The sequence below is a fragment of the Gobius niger genome, assembly GCF_951799975.1.
Source record: "Gobius niger genome assembly, chromosome: 7".
Lineage (NCBI taxonomy): Eukaryota > Metazoa > Chordata > Actinopteri > Gobiiformes > Gobiidae > Gobius > Gobius niger.
In genome coordinates, this window is record NC_136858.1 from 33,047,228 (window position 1) to 33,069,288 (window position 22,061).

The window sequence follows — 22,061 nt, forward strand, 5'->3', positions numbered from 1 at the left end:
TTAGTTTAGAAACATGAGCATATTTAACCTCTTACCACCCGCCTAAACCAAATGCATTCTGTCCTCTTTGGCTGTTATATTGGTCTGTGTAACACCTCATTTGAAAGCTAAGACCCACAAAACTGATCTTTTTCCTCGCGTTGTTGCTGTGTTGTGTCACCTTTTTTATGTTTTTTTTTTAACATAATTCATTTGTTGAATTTTTGTCATTTTTTTGTTGAATTTTTGTCATTTTTTGTTGAATTTTTTTCAAATTTTTGTTGAATTTTTGTCTCATTTTTGTTGAATTTTTGTCACATTTCTGTTGAATTTTTGTAATTTTTTTGTTGATTTTTTGTCACATTTTTGTTGAGTTTTTGTCACATTTTTGTTGAATTTTTGTAATTTTTTTGTTGATCTTTTGTCTTTTTTTTGTTGGATTTTTGTCACATTTTTGTAGATTTTTTGTAATTTTTTTGTTGATTTTTTGTCACCTTTTTGTAATTTTTTGTTGAATTTTTGTTATTTTTTTTGGCAAAATTTTGTCACATTTTTGTTGAGTTTTTGTCACTTTTTTGTTGCATTTACGTCCTTGTTTTCTTCTCATTTTTTGTGGCTGTTTTGGTGCTTTTTTCCCAAGAAGCTTTCTGATTAGGGTAAAGCCAAACTGGAGAAAATGGGATCCGTTCAGGTGGGAGTTAAGAGGTTAATATAATTTGGGCTTTTTAAATTGAAGATATTTAGATGAATGAATTTCAATCATTGCTAAAATAATGGTGATTACTATTATTTAACCGAGCAGCTTCTCGTGATGAGATGTGCACAAACTGTCATTGTAATCGCAAAACCCATTTTGGAAATTGCAAATAATGTTTGTTTTCTGTTGCAGGCATTTCGCCCTAAACGTAATGCTATTATATTACTTTCCCAGCAATAATGTGTTATTACTGTAGCGCACCTCAACACTGAGCCCCATCACTTTCCTATAATTGCCTGCCCTCCCTGTTGCGCTGTCACCCATATCTCTCTCTCTCTCTCTGGGGAAGTTAGCGCCTCCCCGTCCCCCTGCACACTTCTATAGGGGGCTTTTCTCTTCCCGCTGGGGGGCTCATTACCGGCCTATATGGAGCACCAATAATGCCACAAACAGGACATCCAGGTAAACATCTCATCAGCGGGACAGGGGGCGCACACGGGGGCAGGCGAGGCGGGACGGGAGCGGGTCAGGAGTGGCCTGGACCTCAGCTGGTGGGCAATCGACCCTTAACTAACAGCTCTCACTCCGGAGAGCAGAGTGCATCATTATAGGGAGGGAGGAGAGAGACCGAGAGGGCGGGGGGAGGAGGCAGAGGAAGCGGTGACACATGCGTTGTTTGTGTGAGGCGAGTTGTGATCAGTCGGTGGGATTTGCAGCAGCAACTGTTAAAAGTTATAAATACACTCTGGAGGTGCGAAAATGCCCAGGAAATCATTCAAATTATTGATATGTCTCTAAGCTACAGATCCCGGTATAATGTGTCTTTCGTGGTCTTGGTCTGTGGTCCTATGGCACCATAATCACTTGCCATATCAGTTTACTCCATTAAAGGTAACAGGTTTATTTATTTTTTATCGTCACCATTGATACAGAGGCAACATGTCATAGTCGACGGGGAAGAAACCTCTCATGGGAATCACAATTTTTCAAAGTTTTCTGACAGACAATAAACATTTATCACATTTATCAACATTTATCACACACAATAAAGCCAAAATCGAACCATATGGATGTTTTTTCGCAACAAGTTGAAATACGGCACTCACAGCTAACATTAGCATATGTAGCATGAAGCTAAGCATTGTCTGTTTTTTAAAGAGGGGGTATTATGCTTTTTTCAATCACATAGCACCAGTCTATAGCACACTACAATGATGACCAAACCTTCTGTCGGTCTGTAAATGCAGTAAATCAGAAAAACTGCCTTGTATAAAATTGCTCTCTCAAAATGGCTGCAGCGAATGTCTTGAAATAGGCCTCTGTCTCTTTAAGAACGTCTGACCCTTTCCAACACGCCCCCTCCACACACTGTCTGTGGCATCAGTGGGGAGGGGGTTCTGCTGAGGAGCAGTGGTTGGTTACTCGGCTGGTGACGAAAGCTCGGAGGCGTCTCCAGGAGGTGGGGGCGTTCCTAGGAGGACTCAGGCAAACCTATCCCTAAAATGGCCGCCATCAGAGTTTTTACAGATTACTCAAAAATATGTGAATGTGCCAAGGCAACACTTCAGGCATGTTTTTAATGAGGGAATGACATAATAATATGATGTAAAGCTTGAAAAACTCGATTTTGCATAACACCCCCCCTTTAAGACGAGACACGGCAGGTGAAAGTATTGATTTTTAACTAGTTTCCTCCCTTAACATCTAAGTTTTCATGTCAGAGTATAAAATTGACAAAACTTACCCCGTACGATGCTTTTTTTTATGATGTTTTGTCCGCACGCGGTGCGGAGATAACCCGGAAGTAGCATCTCCGCCGCTTCACAAAGCCGCCTTTCTCACAGGTGTTCATTCACAATTATTGCCATGTTTTACATCCACGTGTCCCACAAATATGGTATTATTTCTTCTGGGAGCCAGTGGATACGGAAGAGCGAAGAAAGGTGCCGCTAGCTAAACCTACAATGGCAATCAGCTACAGCGAGTTATCAGGACCGTGACAAAATACACAGTCCTTTTATCATAAAGGGAGACAAAAAAACCTAGGCTTGTAAAAGTTCACGGCCGCAGCTAAAGTTACAGCCACAGTGCCAGTTTGTGTAACGTTACGTGACTGTCAGTAGCTAGATGTTAGCATGCTAAGGTGTTAGCCTAGCGGGTGGGCCCTAATCTTACCTTAGAGCAGACGTTTGCTTGTTTATGTTGGAGACATTTATCTGGGCGTAGGCCGTCCACATTATTTGATCCATTGTAGGCAGTGTTCAGGTTGTGTTTTCGGCTTTGGGAAGGAAAATTACTCCACTCCTCCAGACACACTCTTGTGGTACCTAGTGTCCGATTTACATCCTCCATAGGCAGATGCTTCACCATTTTGCTTCTTCTTCTTTGTCTGGTAGGGTTTTTGGCGGTTAGCAGTAAAAAAAAAAAAGGAGAAAAAAGTACTTCTCCTTGTCTCTGTGTCTTTATTTTGCAGAAAAATATACCCATTATTCAGCATTTGTTAAAGCAATGGTTGAGGAAAGGCAGAAAGTTAAGATTATTCCTCTTCTTTAATTTCCCACTGGCTGTTTCGAACATGACCACAGGGGCAATTCCAAAGTTGCCGTCCAAAGTTGTGTCTATATGTGGTGGGAAAAAAGACTTTTGGAGTTTGATTGGAAAACTGTCCAGAAGGTTCATATAGATCTGTGGCGAATGCGGCGGACACTTCTACTTTTTCATCTGTAGCACAACAAAGCCCAGGAACTACAAATTGAGGGGCTTTCTGCTGTGTGACTCATGTTCTGTATATCATCAGTCACCTATAGCATGCCCAAGTCATCTTTTGACCAAATTGAGGTCTCTCCAAACCCTGCTGCATCCTTAGATCTTAGATTTCAAACACACCTGTCAGGAATCCACATGTTTTTGCTTTTTTTTCTGAAAACCTTAAAATTCGATTTATGCTTGGAGGCTGACAATACGTTGCTACTGTCAACCTTTAACATGTTTTATCGTTCAACTACAGACAGCGAGGAGCGCTGCCAATACCGGAAGGAGATATGGAAGAGATGAATGTGACAGCGCAAAAAGGAATCCATGCAATTATGCTTCAGCTAAGCTATATATGGACATCCTGCCTGTCACAGCCACAGTACAAATGAGCTATATCCCCCAGCAAATGATCACACTTAGCCATTATCTGTCTACACCTGTCATCTGAAGGACACATGCACCAAAATACCACAGCATCTCTAAATAGACGCCGGCGCCCTGCTTGAGGTGCCGTACATTTCTTTTTTATTAATGCCGGATTGCTTTGCCAACGGTGGTGTGTTTATGGTTTGTGCCTGTAAATAACTAGGATTGAAATGTCAGAGGTGCAGGGGAGGAGAGGGAGACACCGGCGCTCATATTTGGAGTCATGAATAAAGACTCATTCATGGACAGGAGCGAGGAAGGATGCCTGGATCCGCAGATGGAGTAGTTTAAGGTAGATATATAAATCAATGGGTTTAAATAGAACAGCTTCGAGCCAAGACAAATGTGGCTGGAGCTGTGATTTATTGTTAATTAACAATATTAGGAAAGGCATGTTTATTTATACCATGTATTTTGTATACAAGACAACTCAATGCGACTAGTATTAGTATTCCTGCATACACAGTCCGTCTCCTTCTTCCTCTTGCTCAGACTCAAATACATGTCACACAGAGGAAAAAAGGTCCATACATTTACCAACCTCACTCTCTCCATTACGCTCGCAGACGACACAATAGCGGTGGGTCTCATTGTGTCTAGTGTTGTAGTTGTGAAGGGGCAGGTGAGTGTGTTTGCATGCACTCTAGTAACCTCTAGTATAACCACATGGTCACTTGCTGCTGGTACAACACTCAAACCAATAGAGTCTCTTTTTAAAAAAGCCATACAAATCTTGGACAAGAAACCGTTCTCCTTTCACCACTGCACTGTTTTAGAGAAGCATCATTTACTCAATTTTGATAACTTCATTCATTTTAAATATGGTTGCCTTGTATATAAAGTATTGCATGGACTTGCTCCACCTCCATTGCAGGATTTCATCAAGCCAAAGTCAGTTAGTGGGATGGGCACCAGGGCATCAGCTCGAGGAGGCTGTGAGGTTCCACACAGGAGAACCTCCTTTGGACAGACTGTGCTCTCTGTAAAAGGCACCAAGTACTGGAATAATCTCCCTTTATCAATCAGAGAGACTCCAACTCTGGCTACTTTCAAAGCACGTTTTAAACTGTGGCTAAAGGAAAACCAGGCCTGTGAACACTTTTAGTTGTTACTGCATTTATTGTTGTCACATTATGTTAATTGTAAATTGTAAATTGTGTATGTGCTGCCTGCCTAGGGACTACAGATGGAAACTAGCATCCCTGCTATAATCTGGCATATTTACAGTGCTCATGTGCAACTGTTCATTAATATGCATTGTCCCTATCAAATAAATAAATAAAAAGTAACCTGTTTTTTAGAAAGATCCTGGTTAAGAGCATTCTGGATATGATGTTTACATGTGTCCGAGAAACCAGGACACTCATATCCCTGCATGCGCAACTACAGAATCCTGGATAGTTAGGCTCCAGAGGGGGGGGCGGGGCTAATGACGAATATGGTAAGGAGCTAAATAAATGGTTATAGCCGAACTGGAGAATTGCACTCAGTTAAGGGGGGGGTTAAGGAGTTAACCTCTTAACTCCCACCTGAACGGATCCCATTTTCTCCAGTTTGGCTTTACCCTAATCAAAAAGATTCTTGGGAAAAAAGCACCAAAAATGTGACAAAAACTCAACCAAAGTATGACAAAAATTCAACAAAAATGTGACAAAAAAATCAACCATAAAGTTACAGAAATTCAACAAAAATGTGACAAAAACTCAATAAAAAAATTAAAAAATTTCAACAAAAAGTGACAAAAAGCTCAACAAAAATGTGACAAAAATGGAAAAAAAAGAAAAGAAAAAAAAAACATACAAAAGGTGACACAACACAGCAACAACGCGAGGAAAAGGGTCAGTTTTTGGGGTCTTAGCTTTCAAATGAGGTGTTACACAGCCAAAAGAGGACAGAATGCATTTGGTTTAGGCGGGTGGTAAGAGGTTAAACCATAAATCGGGCACAAACAATGTTAGCTCAAGTGCAGCATGTAACTTACTCGTCACATTGTCATGTTCACGGGACTTCATTGAATTTTACAACCTTCAATAACCTTCAAGACTTTCCTTATTCAGCAAGTCCCGAAAAATCGGAGCTCGTCCTATACATTTACCGTGAGCTATTTACGTATATTTCTTGGGGATAATTGGGTTGCAGAGTCTCTCCTTCGTGTCCTCGTAAACAGCTCAGATTCTGCCTGTACAGTCGAAAAAACCTCTGCTCTCAGTCTTTCTAAATGATGCTGTCTGTTTCACCTTCAGGTTGTAATGGGAGTCTCGGGGGCAGGACACGCGGCTCCGTGTGCACCTCTTAACGCGGGAATAATCTCATAATCGCTGCACTGTGAGGAGTTTATCTTTGAAAGCATTAGCACGCATCGCATTAGGGATTATTAGGGGAGTTTGCCGGTGTGTGTGTTTGGGGCGCATAAAAACTAGCCCAGTGTCTGAGTTTGCATAAAGTAATACCTTGCACTAATTATCAAATTACTTCATCCACTCACTGGCCTTTTGGGGTTTTGTTAAATGTTTTACCTCATTCTTTTTATAGTCGTTTCATTCATTAACCTCTTACCTCCCGCCTGAACCGAGAGCATTTTCTCCAGTTCAGCTTTACCCAAATCCTGTAGGCCAGTGTAACGCCTCATTTGAAAGCTAAGATCTACAAAACTCATCTGAATGGATCTTTTCCCTCACGTCATCAGATTTTTTCCCCATCATTTTTTGGGGGGTATTGAACTAATTTTTGTAACTTTTTTGTAAATTTTTGGTCAAATTGTTTGTAAATTTTTGGTCACTTTTCGTCACATTTGTCCTTTTTTTGTCAATTTTTTTGTAATTTTTTTGTCAAATATTTATCACATTTTTGCCACTTTTTCATAATTTTTTCGTCATTTTTTTGTCATTTCTTTGTCATTGTTTTGTCCATTTTTTGCCTTATTTTTTTTTTGTCAATTTTTTGGCCGTTTTTTGGCCGTTTTTTGACAATTTTTCGACTGTTTTTTGTCAAAGTTTTCTCACTTTTTTGTCACATCTTCATCATTGTTTTTGTCTCAGTTCTGTCGCTATTTGAGTTGGCACATTGAGTTGCCTTGTGTACGAAATGCGCGGTATAAATAAGGTTGCCTTCCCTCTTTTCTCACCTTTTTTCCAGAAGCTTTTGGATTGGGGTAAAGCCAAACTGGAGAAAATGTGCTCGGTTCAGGTGGGAGTTCAGGGGTTAAAAAAGTAAAAAGGTAAACATTAAGTCTAACTGATCTATAATCTACAGCAAGGAGGAGGATTTACTGTTTTTGTTTATTCTGATGTTTGGGAAGGCAGGGGTTGGGGTTGTCCTAAAACTAGAGGGTTGTTCAAACATCTAAAACTATTCCCTTCTTCGAGAGTGTTTGTTTGTAGTGGTTGGAAAGGCAGTCATGTCCAGAAACACTGAGTACCTGAGTACGGAAGATGCTCCGAGGAACATTTCACAGACAGCACAAGATCATACAAATTTGGACTGGACCAATGGTGTAACAGGTCAGAGAGATCTAAAGCGTCCAGGGACAATGAAGAAATGTATAAGATACAGAGATACATGTGTCGCAAAAGACACAAACATAATATCTTCAGTTATGGATTAGATGCCCTGAACCCGGTCAAGTGGGCAAAATGATGTCATTGTAGCTGTACAAAGGTCACAGTGTGTAATTGCCAGTTGTCCATAAAACATAGGTAATATGATTGTATCAAACATAACAATATACAGTTGGGTTTCCATGACACACGGCTGGAATATCAATGGGTTTGTTCATGTGAAATCTTATTTAAAAATCAAGAAATGAGCTAAATATGGTATATTTTACATGGAGAGCATGGCCAAAACTTGACAAACATGGGGGCATTGGTGCACCCATCAACGCATCCATTTTCTTCCGCTTTATCTGGGGCCGGGACGCGGGGGCAGCAGTCTCAGCAGAGATGCCCAGACTTCCCGATCCACGCACACCTCCTCCAGCTGTTCTGGGCGGACCCCGAGGCGACACCAGGCCAGCTCGGAGACATAGTCCCACCAGCGTGTCCTGGGTCTTCCACGAGGCCTTGTCCCACTAGGACATGCCTGGAACACCTCCCGAGGGAGGCGGCCTGAAGGCATCCGAAACAGATGCCCTAACCACCTCAGCTGCTCCTTTTGACATGAAGGAACAGCGACTCTACTCCGAGCTCCTCCCGGGTAACTGAGCTCCTCACCCGATCTCGAAGGGTGCGGTGGGAACGTAGATCGATCGGTAAATCGAGAGCTTTGCCCCGACTCAGCTCCCTCTTCACCACAACAGTCCGATACAGTGACAGCATCACTGCTGACGCTGCACCGATCCGTCTATCAATCTCACACTCCATCCGTCCCTCACTCGTGAACAGATACTTGAACTCCTCCACTTAGGACTCTCCACTGACCTGAAGAGCTTTGGTGCAACTAACACAAAATATTAGCCATGATCCCTGTCATTGCATTACTACACTGCCCGGGGGGAAAACGTTTGCTCTAATATTTTGTCTGACGCCTGTAGCTTTGATTACAACACGCATTCAGTGTGTCATCCTGAAAAGATCCAGTGTTGCATTCATTTTTCACCAAGATCTTGTATTGATGATGGGAGAGTGTGACCACTTTGCAAAGCCTTCTCCTGCACATCTCAAAGATTCTCAGTGGAGTTAAGATCTGGACTAGTAAAAATGATCCCTCTTTCACATTTGGAGCCCGACGAATCCTAGCATTGTCTTGGAATATGCCCGTGCCATCAGGGAAGAAGAAATCCACTGATGTGTAGGTAGTGAGCTGATTCAGATGATAACAGCCGGGTGGTATACACAGCACCCAATGAGCAAAACTGTTAAGGCCAAGAGACATCAGTGAAACTGTGCAGTGAGATTGTAGATGGATTTTCCCTTAGGCTACCTCTCCTCTCTCTCCTCTCTCCCCTCATGGCTCCCTGCTGTGCCCATCACCGCAAACCCACCCACCTCTCGACCAAAAAACAGTACCCACCCACCTCTCGCACTGATGCAAGGATCGTGTTGCACATACAGCGCGCTCTCAGGGAAACCTCATTCTGCTGCCAGCGGATTCCTCTCACAGAGATGAACAAATATAGAAAAAATCCCCTCATGTTGTTGATTCAAGAACAACCCCAAAATATCTGTCATAGCAGTTAATGGCACAACAAGTAAGGCAAATGTTATGGTTTTGATGCTATTAACCTCTTAACTCCCGCCTGAACCGAGAGTATCTTTTTCCTCACGTCATCAGATTTTTTTTCCATCATTTTTTTGTTGGCTATTCAACTCATTTTTGTAACTTTTTTGTCATTTTTTGGTCACTTTTGTCCCATTTTTTTTCTTTTTTTTTTCTTTTTTGGGATCATTTTTTGGTAAAATTTTCATAACATTTTTGTAAAAAAAAAAAGAAGTCATTTTTTGTCACATTTTTGTCATTTTTTGGTCAATCTTTTATCACATTTTTGTCATTTTCTGTCACATTTTGTCACATTTTTTGTCATTTTTTTGTCACATTTTTGTCATTTTTTTTGTCATTTTTTTGTCATTTTTTTGTCAATTTTTTATCACATTTTTGCCACATTTTTGTATTTTTTTGTCCAATTTTTTTCATTTTTTGTAATTTTTTTCTCATATTTTTGTCATTTTTTCGTCCATTTTTTTTTCAATTTCTTGTGACATTTTTGCCACTTTTTCATCAATTTTTCGTCACTTTTTTGTCAATGTTTTCTCACTTTTTTGTCACATTTCCATCATTGTTTTCGTCTCAGTTTTGTTGCTATTTTCACAGCTTTTTTCCCAGAAGCTTTTGGACTGTGGTAAAGCCAAACTGGAGAAAATGTGCTCTGTTCAGGTGGGAGTTAAGGGGTTAAAGGGATAGACATAAAGAATCCAATAATGTTCTTTGTCGGGACGGACATAGCAGATACATGGGTGACTACCGCATTTCAATATTAGTACACTTTTCCAGTCATGTTCGGTTTAAAAACAAAAAAATCCAAGCGCAGATATATAGAGTCTGTATCCGTCGTGGCACAGTTAAGTTTTGCTCAGCACCGGGAGAGATGACAGCAGCTTCAGGGAACAAAGCAATAAGGAGCATTAACATAAATTCTGATGGAAATGTATTCTGCAGCGGGCAATGACTTTCCCGTGTATCCCAGGGACTTTCCGAATGGAGACACAAAGGTAATGAGCAAATATTAGTCACGATATTTCAGATGCAAAATGAAGATAAACCGTTTCAGTCTTGTGAGACATACAGGCTTTAAAGGGATTAAGGTTACGGAAGAAATTGAAGACCTCGTCGGATCAAAACCAGATCACTGATACAAACCAACAATCATCGGGTTATTATTTAAGCAAAGTGGGTTCAGTGACTCGCCCAAAGACATGATTATAATACGCACTGCTTACAGCTGGGAGTCATGAGGCTGCTCTGCCACGTTGGCCATTGTCGCACATTACCTGAAGCAGAGTTCACTGCATAGATTTCGAGTGCATTAAGTCTGAAGATGATTTTTGTGATGTTTATTAGGATCCCCTTGATTACATATTACTCCAATACAAGAAAAGTACTAAGTAACTTGTTTACCTAAATAAATCCCCTAAATACAAGTGTTAATGGGATGATTGGGGGGGTCTTTCATGTCCCCTGGTGTCTCTAACTTCCCTGTAACTTTCCTGCCACCGGGTCGGAGCACCAATACACACTAACGGAATCAAGAAGAAGCTAACAGGCTAACAGGCAAAGCTAACTGCAGGCTAGCGCTATTTAACAGTATTTACAGCCAAGTTTGAGTGATTTTTTTTTATCTCCATTGTGTAATTGGATGTACAATATCTGTCTCTCCCTTTGTCTTTTCTGTCAGCGTAGTATTTACTCTCACGGACAATTAATGAGTAAAAACATGCAACATGCTACGACACCTGCAGTGGCGCTTATGGCCTCTAGGGGGATGAGCTACTTGTTTTATTATGATTATAAATAATTGTTGTGAACAATATCTCTTCACAACCTAAAGATGACGCCCAGATTCACCACCTGTACGGCAACACGACAGGGACAAACCTTCCTTGTCAAAAGCCAGTTACATTGACAGTACATCAGTACATCGTTGGGGCGACAGTGGCACAGATGGTAGAGAGGGTCGTCTCATGATCGGAAGGTCGGGGGTTCGGATCCCACCTCCTGAAAGTGCACATTGTCGTTGTGTCCTTGGGCAAGACACTTCACCCACATTGCCCCCAGTGTCTGCGTACATTGGTGTATGAATGAGAGTATGAATGGGTGAGTGGATCCTTGCTGTAAAGCGCTTTGAGTGCCTAATGTAGGTGGAAAAGCGCTATATAAGTTGAGACCATTTACCATTTACCATCTGCACACTGCCACCTACTGTTCTGGAGTGTAAGACCTTTGGAGCCTTTAGAGAAATGTAGTGGAGTAGAAAGTATTACACAAAAGTGAAGTGTAGATCCTGAAAAACTACAGTGCTAGTACCATAAGGGCTTCAAAGTAGAAGTTTTTTCTCAGACCAATGTAGATTTATGGGGGATTTTTTTTTTAGCCGATGCCGATATGCACAGCCAATATTTTTGATCGATCCAAATGTGTTAATAATCCTGTGTATAATGCATTTAAACTGTAAAATGTGTCAGTGTTGAACTGTGACAACAGTGGGTGCTTCATTGGGGCGGCTGATTTATTCAGGACATTCATGTTCAGTACTTCACAGGGAACTCGTTTTAAAGAAGAAAAAAAGCAGATTCCCAAACTAAAAACAATTAATCAATCAATCAAACTTTATTTATAAAGCGCTTTTCATACCGAAAGGCATCACAAAGTGCTTTACAGATTACAACATTTAAAACAATACGCCTGGCACAAAACTAAAAACAGTAAGTCTCTTTCACTTTTAATTAGAAGCAAAAGTCTGCAACATAAAACAAAAAAATTTAACAAACTTGTACTGATTTTCATTGCAATGTATTTCAGCTCTGAGGTTGAGGAAGTTGTGGAAGGGCTCATTTTAAAGCTCTGACTGTGGTCAATACCAGGGTTGGTTCCGGAGATAGCTTTTATCCGCATTAGATCAGCCGATAGATATTGAACTGACTGTAATGATTGATATTGAACAATACCCAGATATTGGTCCGATATATCGGCCAGCCGACTTCTACTCCAACGTAATGTTTTGTTCATTTAAAGAGTAGGGAAGCCTCCAGACCCGGAGCCGAGACACATCTACCGTGAAGCGAATCCACCGTGATAGTGCGCCCTCAGCTGGATTAGACGGATCTAGCCCGAACAGCTTTAAGGAAGATTGATGTTAATATGTTGATCTACTTGACGCATGTGAGGAGTCACTGAGTTATTTCATTTTTTTTCTAAAAACAAAAATCTTAAATACAAATTTGGGAAGTGTAACGAGATGCTTCTGTTGATTGATAAAGAAAACATAACTTCTAACAGCATAGGAATTGCTTGTTATTTTTGTCCCTTAACGATCCTAATCCTAATGACCCTAACCATAATCCTAACCTAAACCAAGCCCTCATCCTAATCCTAACCTTATACCCTAATCTTATCCTAACCCAATCCAAATGACGCTAAACTAACCCTCAAAATTATTGTAAAACATACAATATTAGTAAATAATACCGCCGTGGATCTGCTCCTACCAGCAGAGGGCGCACTATCACAGTGATTCCGCCTCACTGTCGTGGATCTGCCTCGGCTCCTTGCCTGCAGCTTTCTATTATTGCATTTAAAAGCCTTAAAATGCACATTCCAGAGCAGTAGGTGGCGCTGTGTAATATACAGTAGGTGGAAGAGGTTTTATCACCGCCGTGTACCACGCAGGTAGTAAATTTGTTGTGTTTTTGAAGCTGCAAAGGAGTTTTCAACAGCGTATACTTCAGTACTTTCACTCAAGTAAAAATGATTAACTTTTTATGGGAGTATTATGGCCAAAAATGCTTGTAATGTCCTGGATTTACAAACATAGTAAACAAATCCTTAACCAGAACTACACCAGGACTAATCTAGTTGTAAAATACACAGAAACCAGGAGAAAACTTACTTTGCTTCTGAACCAGGTCTAAATTACTATCTCCCAGGACACACACAGTTTCAACAGGAACTTCTAATTAAAACCGTTCTCTGGTTTTCACCGCGAGAGAAAGCAACATGGCTGCACGCACAATGGCCTCACGCTGCGTTAAAACTGGCAGCTGAAGGAAACAACCGATAATTTAGTTTTGCAGCGCCTCGCCCGACGCTGCCCTACTCTGTCTCTGTGAATGGAGAGACTGCAGAGTGTAGCGCAAATGCTGCTGACGTTTAGAGGAGCTAGTAATTACACCAAGACAAAGGGTCACAACTCGCCACAGGTTTGAAATAAGAAAGTGGAAATATTCTTTGCAGAAAGTGAGGCAGATTTGCATGTGTTCTATTTCATTTAGGTGTTTTAGAAAGCGCTGTATATTCTGTCTTTACTTCTACTCATGGGTCTGAAGTCACTTTTCTACTAACATATTTATTTTCTTAGGACATCAAGATGATCTCATATTAAAGAGGGGGTATTATGCTTTTTTCACATCACATAGCACCAGTCTATATCACACTACAATGATGACGAAACCTTCTGTTGGTCTGTAAATGCAGTAAATTAGAAGAAAAAATTGCTCTCTCAAAATGGCTGTAGTGAATGTCTTGAAATAGACCTCTGTCTCTTTAAGAACCTCTGACCCTTTCCGACACGCCCCCTCCACACGCTGTCTGTGGCATCAGTGGGGAGGGGGTTCTGCTGAGGAGCAGTGGTTGGTTACTCAGCTGGTGACGAAAGCTCGGAGGCGTCTCCAGGAGGTGGGGGGCGTTCCTAGGAGGACTCAGGCAAACCTATCCCTAAAATGGCTGCCATCAGTTTTTACAGATTTCTCAAAAATACGTGAATGTGCCAAGGCAACACTTCAGGCATGTTTTTAATGAGGGAATGACATAATAACATGATGTAAAGCTTGAAAAAGTCGATTTTGCATAATACCCCCCCTTTAAATCTCATATGAGGCAAACACACACCCTCCCCTCCACACCCCGGTCCTTACGTGGCCGCCATGTAGTGCCCCCCCCCCCCCGGCCAACCCAGTGAAGCCTCAACAGACCAGCAATTTACCAAAAGGGACAACAACAAGATAGATTCTTAACCTCTTAACCCCCGCCTTAACCAAGTCCATGTTCTCCAGTTTGGCAATATCCAAATCTAAAAGTTTCTTGAAAAAGATCGTCAAGATGGCGACAAAACCTAAAAGAAAACGAGGAGGAAAACGCAACAAAACAGCTTGAAAAAATCACCAAGAAAGGGATGAAGGTGCAGCAAAAAGAAAAACCATGAATAGTCATATTTCTGCATACATTTCAAAGTAACGGTCCAGACCTTAAAAAATAAAGGTTGTAGTAAGTTTCTAGTGTAATAATTGGTAACTGGTGTAAATTTAGTGTCACTACGTAGAAGCTATTGAAGAGTAATGTCCATAAATTGCTATATTCTGGTATGGATTTCAAAATAAAGGCTCAGACCTCGAAAATAAAGGTTGTAGTAAGTTGCTTGTAAGATAATTAATAACTAGTGCCACTTTGGTGCCGACACAGTAGAAGCTATTGAAGAGTAATATGCACAAATGTTCATATATTGACATACATTTCAGAAATAAATGCCCAGATCCAAACAATAAAGGTTGTAGTAAGTTGCTGATATGATAATTGCTATAATAATTTACTATTTAATTTGCTTGATTAAGTGCTGATATAAAGCGTGTATAGAACTTTGATGATACAATGCTAGTTAATACCCACAAAACAAGAACACAAAAACAACAATTTTACCTTTTGAAATCGCCTGTATTAAAGTTTTAGGGCCCCAAATCATACATGTCAATCAAAGAGCTCCGGAAATGTACAGAAATGTCCCCTTACCTTTCCAAAGCTGCCCTTTCCAATGGCTCGCAGTATCTGGAAATGGTCAAAGTTCACTGTAAGAAAACACAAAACAAACAAATACATGTGAGGAAGTTATATTGACCAAGACGCCATACATTACAGTTTGCTGCAAATCATGTAAGATCGATAACTGGCTGCGGCCCACACACCGGCTCCTCCTCCTCTTCCATTCTGTGTGCTTTATTCAATGTCCGCCGTCTACAGTCATAAAACTCCGGCCAAAGCGCTGTTCGAAGAGTCCTTGGTCGTGACTTTGAAACTTTGTGAACTAAACTGCGACATAAATGCTCCACTGTTCAACAATGTGTCAAGAGATTAGCAATTTGTCCGGAGGAAAATGTGGCTTTCGGAGCGCCACCTCGATCAAAAGAAAATGAAATGTGAAGGAAGGACTTTAGACAAACGTGTAGCTCAGTGGGCAGAGTATTAAGATTATATTACGATGATGTTAAGACCAATAACCAGATCAAAGGCTTTGTCATTGCGATAAAGTTTAGTTTCAGCTCAACCAGATGAGGACAGATTGAGGAAAGAGGTTAAAATTGTATCTAAAGAAAAAATGTTGCTTATAAAGTTCAGCAATTTTTGTGAAGAAAGAATCCATGAATAGGAACAGTGAGCTTAGATGTCACCTGTCTCCTCTGTACAATAACTCAATAAATCAATAATAAATCAATCCCCAATTAATCTTCTTTATAAATATAAAAAAAATATCATTAAAAGAAATGTATTTGTGTGACAGTGTTTGGTTCAAGTGCTAAAAACTGTAGTGCTGCCCCCTGCTGGCCTGACTGTATTCTTGATCATTATTGGCCTCTACACTGCGTTCCAAATTATTATGCAAATTGTATTTTTGTGTCAAAAAGGGAAAAAATGGAGAGAAACTCATGATGTGGACCCCCTCCTGCCCTGACCTCAACCCTGTTGAGAACCTTTGGAGCCTCAACAAAAAAAAAAATCTATGAGGGTGGGAGGCAGTTTTCATCCAAACGGCAGCTCTGGGAGGCTATTCTAACATCCTGCAAAGAAATCCAAGCAGAAACTGCCCAAAAATTCACAAGTTTCATGGATTTAAGAATTTTGAAGCTGCTATCATACAAGGGCTCCTATGGTAAAATATAACTTGACCTGTTAAGATTTTTTTGATTGAAATAGCTTTTGATTTCAGTAAATATGACCACCTAATGCTACAAATTCAACAAATGACCATTTTCAGTTAATTACTAGCTTTAAAATGTATTGAAATGATGAGTTGCATAATAATTTGAAACAGTGTATTTTGAGGTTTTTACTACATTTATTTTTGAAAAAAATGTTATCACTAGGACATTTTTTACACCACATTTAAATGATCCTCCACCAGTTAAAGACTTGAAAATTATGCTGACTCTCATTTGAGTTGACAACTTAGAAAATCTTGTCAAAATGTCATTTGCATAATAATTTGGAACGCAGTGTATTGACTGTGAAAGCACTGCTGCCTCATTAATATGCATTACGTCATCAAAAGTATCGATATCGGAATAAAAAGTATCGTATCATCCCGCAAAACATCACGATATATCGTAAAATCAATATATTGTCACACTCCTACCCAGAACCAGAAGGGAAACTTTTTTGCATGTTTTTTCATTAGGGGGAAACCGGAGCAGACACGGGGTGGAACCTGCAAACCCAACACAACTCCCAACTGTAGCACACAACCAGGTCTAGTACAGATCTAAGGGTGTGTTCAGACCTGCACTGTTTGGTCCACTTTAAACAGATCAGAGTTCGTTTTGAACGCTGCTCCGGATTTTTTATTCAGGTGTGAAAACAACAAACGAATCCTGTTGCGGATCAAAGAACCGGACGAGACCCACTTTTTCAGGTGGTCTCGGTCCGGCTTCCAAACGGACTCTGGTCCAGTTTGCTCCAGGTGTGATTATAAACCACTGTTGATCCGAAACAACTGCGGGATACATGCGCCTTTTTGGGCTTAACAAGCCACCGTAGCAAGGCACCGTGAGAAACGTTATCCCTTCACTGCTGCTAACGCTAATATTGGATGGATGCTACAAACAATGAGCCGTGGACAGACCTGGAGCCTCCTGGATATTTGGGCAGATGCACTAACCCAACAAGACACACAAAAATGCGTTCGTGTTTAGCGAGAAAATGAAGGAGACGGGCTTCGAGCGTCTCCTGAACAGCCGCGGTCGCCGCAGCGGAAAAAACTTCGCCAAACTTAAATGAAAGTACAAGACGCATTAAAGAAGAGAGGAGGATCAAGCTCAGCTCAGCAGACGACCCTTCATCCACACAAAACACCTCTTCCACCAGCTGCTCCGGTGAAGCTGAGGTTAATGGTCAGTGGTTTAGCCTCTCACGTTTCTTTTATTATCACAGTAAGCGTCATATTTTCATTTTTATTTCATTTGTTGTGGTCCTTGCTGTCCAATGGGAGCCTCGATCGTCACACACGTGTATGTGTTTACAAAATATATAGTTCTCTTGCAAAAAGTACAGTCTGAATACAAACTGCACCAAACGAAAAAAAAAAGTTCGCTTCTGATCCGGAACAAACAAGCGGAGCAAAGGACTTTTCTGGTCTCAATACAATCAGATTCAAACCACACCAAGTTGAGGACGTTTCTCCATTTTCAGAAACATCCCTAACTCAACCTCAGTCAAGCCAGTTGAAGATGGAAGAAAAAGGAACAAAACTGCCTTTCAGAAAATCTCGAGCCCCACTGTGTCCCTGAACCTCCGCCGACCGCGCCGCATTAAAACCTTTTTGATCCATAATTTCACCAAAAGTCGTTTAAAAGTCCAGGCGTCTGACTCACCGCGCTCCGGGTCTCTGAGTTGTACATTACTACGACTGACTCACACCCACTGAAGTACAAAGAAAAGGGGACGATTTAAAGTTTAACACAAGCTGCTTTTCAAGACTGCAAGGTGCGTTTGGAAATGTCACGATGCATTAGTCCAGAAAGGGCTTTGTCATTCGAAGCTTTAAAGTTTTTTTCAGTTTTCTTTATCTCATGCTGAAGCTACACAAGTCATACTGAACAGAGGCCGCAGATGTGACAGAACATTTTAAAGAGAGATCTGAATATGCGGCGGAGGAGAGACCACGATTTGATGGTGGAATGTGACTTTTGCAAATGTTTTCACTTGTGTTATGAGTCATATCAGCGTAATTACTGGGTCTATTCACATGCAATGAAAACTGGCACAAAGTTCAAGGTCTTCTCTGTCAGCACACATTAAAAAGTAGTGCCTTTATTCAATCAAACAGGCACAACAGTTTCAAAAGATTTTAAATGATTTCAAACCTTGTACACCCCCTGTAAACCAGAAGATGAATATGAATATGAATATGAATATGTTTGGATTTCCATAAAGATCCATCATCAGATCATGATTTATGATTGTTTTTTTATGTTTAATGCAGTGACGAGCTCAAATAAAGGTGAAACTCAGAAAATATCGTTCAAAAGTTAATTTATTTCTGTAATTCTAGTGAAAATGTGAAACTAATATATGGTATAGACCAGGGGTAGGCAAGTTTTCTTGGCGGAGGGGCCGATTTTCTTAATTGTAAATAGATCGAGGGCCGAAGCCAATGATTATTAGCCCAAAGTAAAGCACAACACTGGACAAAAATGACAATATTAAATGAGATAAATTACTTAAAATTGCTCAAATAAAAGTCCTTCTAATTTGAATTTGAGTTGGTTTGAACTAATCCAAGACACAAATGCTAACGCCAATGGAACAAGAATAAAACCCACTTCAAATCAGACAATTGTTTTTCACTTGAAATGACACAAAATTATCTGAATTAAGAAAATAACTACTACTAGAGGTTTTATCTCATCCAAGACCAGACCAAATCTACTCAAACCTTAGATTTAATCTCTTAATTCAAGTAGATTTATGTAATTTCTTCCTTAAAACTATTATTCTTTTCCCAGTGCACTTCCTTCAAATGCCAGTGTTGTACATATGACCTCATTGGGTGTATTGACTGTATTTCTACCTTTTTTTCCTCCCATTTAACTCTAATAATGTTAATAGTATAGTAATGTTGATAGTAGCCTCCTGCGGGAGGTGTTCCAGGCATGTCCTAGTGGGACAAGGCCTCGGAAGACCCAGGACACGGTGGTGGGACTATGTCTCCGAGCTGGCCTGGTGTCGCCTCGGGGTCGCCCCAGAACAGCTGGAGGAGGTGTGTGTGGACCGGGAAGTTTGGGCATCTCTGCTGAGACTGCTGCCCCCGCGACCCGGCCCCGGATAAAGCGGAAGAAAATGGATGGATGGATGGATGTTAATAGTACTCTCTGATTAGTGTGATAATGTTTCTCAAAATCATCTTGAGGGCCAGAGGTTCCGTGCTGAAGGGCCGGATTTGGCCCTCGGGCCTGACGTTGCCTTCCCCTGGTATAGACTCATCACAGTGATTGTGGCTCACAGTCCATTTTCAGGTAACACTTTGTTTTACATTACCCTTGACACATTGTACCTAACTACATTCAGTACAATGTAATGAGCTTTGTAACAATTTGTAATAACTTATACCTATGGGTTAGACCTACAAACTAAAATGTATTTAGTTTGTAGGTACATAATGTAATAAGACATAATTCTAACTCTAACCTTAAGCACTAACCCTTAAGGGTCTCCTGTCCTATTACATTATGTCCAAATCAAGTTATTCCATTGTGTATGTACTACATAGGTACAAGTTATTACAGATTATTGCAGAGCACATTACATTGTACTAAATTTAGTTAGATACAATGCATCAAGGTAGTGTAAAATAAAGTGATACCCAAATAAAGGCTATACATAGGCCTATATCGACTTATCACTCAAGGACGATAACATTTTTAGTCTCAATAAATGCACGTGCACTCCGTGTGTACAGGTGGTTAAATTTCAAAAGAAAAGGAAAAAAAAAACATATGGTTACTCTACTTTTGCTGTAATACAGTATTATCTGAATCCATACATTTGATATACATTTTATTCTAACCAGGTTTAAGTTTTTGTCAGGAAATATTTAACCAGTAGATGGAATGTCAATATTATTGTTATTGAGATGATGCTGTATATTGACTATTTTTTTTTAAAATGTTGTCAGGGGCCTAGTTCAAACACAGAGCCTGGTGAGAGTGTAAGTTATGTAAAAAGGTTGAGAAGCACAGATGGATACAGTGTCCGAGAATATGTTGACCCTTCTAGTTTGCACTTTTTTTGGTATAAGGTGTTAATATTGAATGCCAAAAGTCCAATACATTTCGATTAAAATAGTTGCTTAAAGTTTTCTTTTTATTGACTACAATATTTGCATTACACTAAATATTATCATTTATCACGATATTTTCTGAGATGATATATCGTCCTCAAATTTCTTTTATCGTGGCAGGCCTAGCTATACATATCTCATTTCGCATGTAATGAGTCTATATCATATATTAGTTTCACAATTTAAGTTGCATAACAGAAGTGAATCCACTTTTTAACGATATTCAAATTGCACCGACACTTCTCTCCACTCGCTGCTTCTACTGTGAGGTTTAAACCAGGACTAAACCAGGAGAAAACTTGGTCTAAACCTGGTCTAAACTATATCTAAAATCAGACAATATCACAGAATGCATCTGGATTAAACCGGGACGAGACCAAGCGGTAAAGCAGAGACTGAAATCAAGGTCGAAACCAGGACCAAAAAGGACTAAACGAAACGGGGATTACCCTGGACTAAAGACTAGTCTAACCCAGGTCTAAACCCCAGGACTCAATCAGAAATGAATCAAAAGAACCATATCACAGACAGAACCTGGATTAAAGCAGGATTAAACCATGAGGAAAGCGTGTCAAAACTCCAAGGACTAAACCAGGACAAGAAGCAGCAGATGGCTTTCGTCGCCTTTGGAAGCCACAATAAACCCGGAAACTAAACTAAACACTCATTTGAGCAGGTATTGATACTTTGTGTCAATGGATATTCTTACAACTGAAAAAGTAGACCTAAATAAACAGCAATATTAGTTTACAAAAGTTTACAAAAGCTTAAGTCTGTAATTCCATTTATTTAAGAGTAGCTTTGGGTTGTGCAACAAGGTGGTAACAAAAAAGGAAAGTAATTAGTTTCTCTAAAACGTAGGAAAACAGTGAAATGTCAAGAAATAATAAGAATAAAGAAATGTTCTGAACACTTTGGACTGTTTGGATGTTAATGTTGGCGTGCAGCTCCGGGGCTGTGCTGAACTTTTAAGCTATACTTTAAAGTCTTGCGATAACGACGTAGCTTCCACACAGATTACATAAAGGCCACGGAATATTCAAATCAGTTTAGAGATGTCTCGGAAAATTGGATTAACGCGACGACACAGCCGCAGCGGGATTATTATCAAGATGAAGAGCGAGGGGGGAGAGCGAGGGGGGCGTCGTGGCTAAATTAAAACGGCTAATGTGAAATCGAGTTTATCATCGGGAACATCAGAGTCTCACCGTGGACATTTACGCCTCTGATTGTAACACACTGAAGGAGTCTGGCCTTAATGTGGGGCTTTAAAGCAAACGTTTCTCTTTCCAAAGGTTAGTATTATCCTCCATTTGCCGGCGCTGTTACCTAAATTAAACATTACAGGGGCTACACAGGCGGCAGCGGGACAAATTTAATGCCATTTGAAAGGACGCGTGCATAATTTCTTCAGATTTGTATCCGTTCCAGTAAACAGAGGAATGACGGAAGATTTGGACAGGGTTTATACTGGCAGAAGCAAGTCACATTCAATGCTTTTTAAGGCCCAAATACTATGATTTTAATGCCACAAGCGCACGTTTGAGATTTGCAAACATTTCATCAGAGGAAAGAGAGTGGACAAAATAGGCCACTTTAACCCCTTAACTCCCACCTGAACCGAGCACATTTTCTCCAGTTTGGCTTTACCCCAGTCCGAAAGCTTCTGGAAAAAAGCTGTGATAATAGCAACAAAACTGAGACGAAAACAATGATGGAAATGTGACAAAAAAGTGAGAAAACATTGACAAAAAAGTGACGAAGAATTGATGAAAAAGTGGCAAAAATGTCACAAAAATGTCACGAGAAATTGACAAAAAATGGACGAAAAAATGACAAAAATGTGACAAAAAAATGACAAAAATGTTACAAAATGTGACAAAAAAAATGACA

The 22,061-nt window shown here is 40.2% G+C and overlaps 1 protein-coding gene across 1 annotated transcript in view; it reads right to left on the minus strand.

Annotated features, from left to right (window-relative positions):
* stk32c (serine/threonine kinase 32C) overlaps positions 1–22,061 on the minus strand; it is a 278,520-nt gene that overhangs the window by 160,191 nt on the left and 96,268 nt on the right. Inside the window, exon 2 of the mRNA XM_079560592.1 lies at positions 14,849–14,904. Coding sequence (XP_079416718.1) covers positions 14,849–14,904 — 56 coding nt within the window. The remainder of the gene's footprint in view (positions 1–14,848; positions 14,905–22,061) is intronic.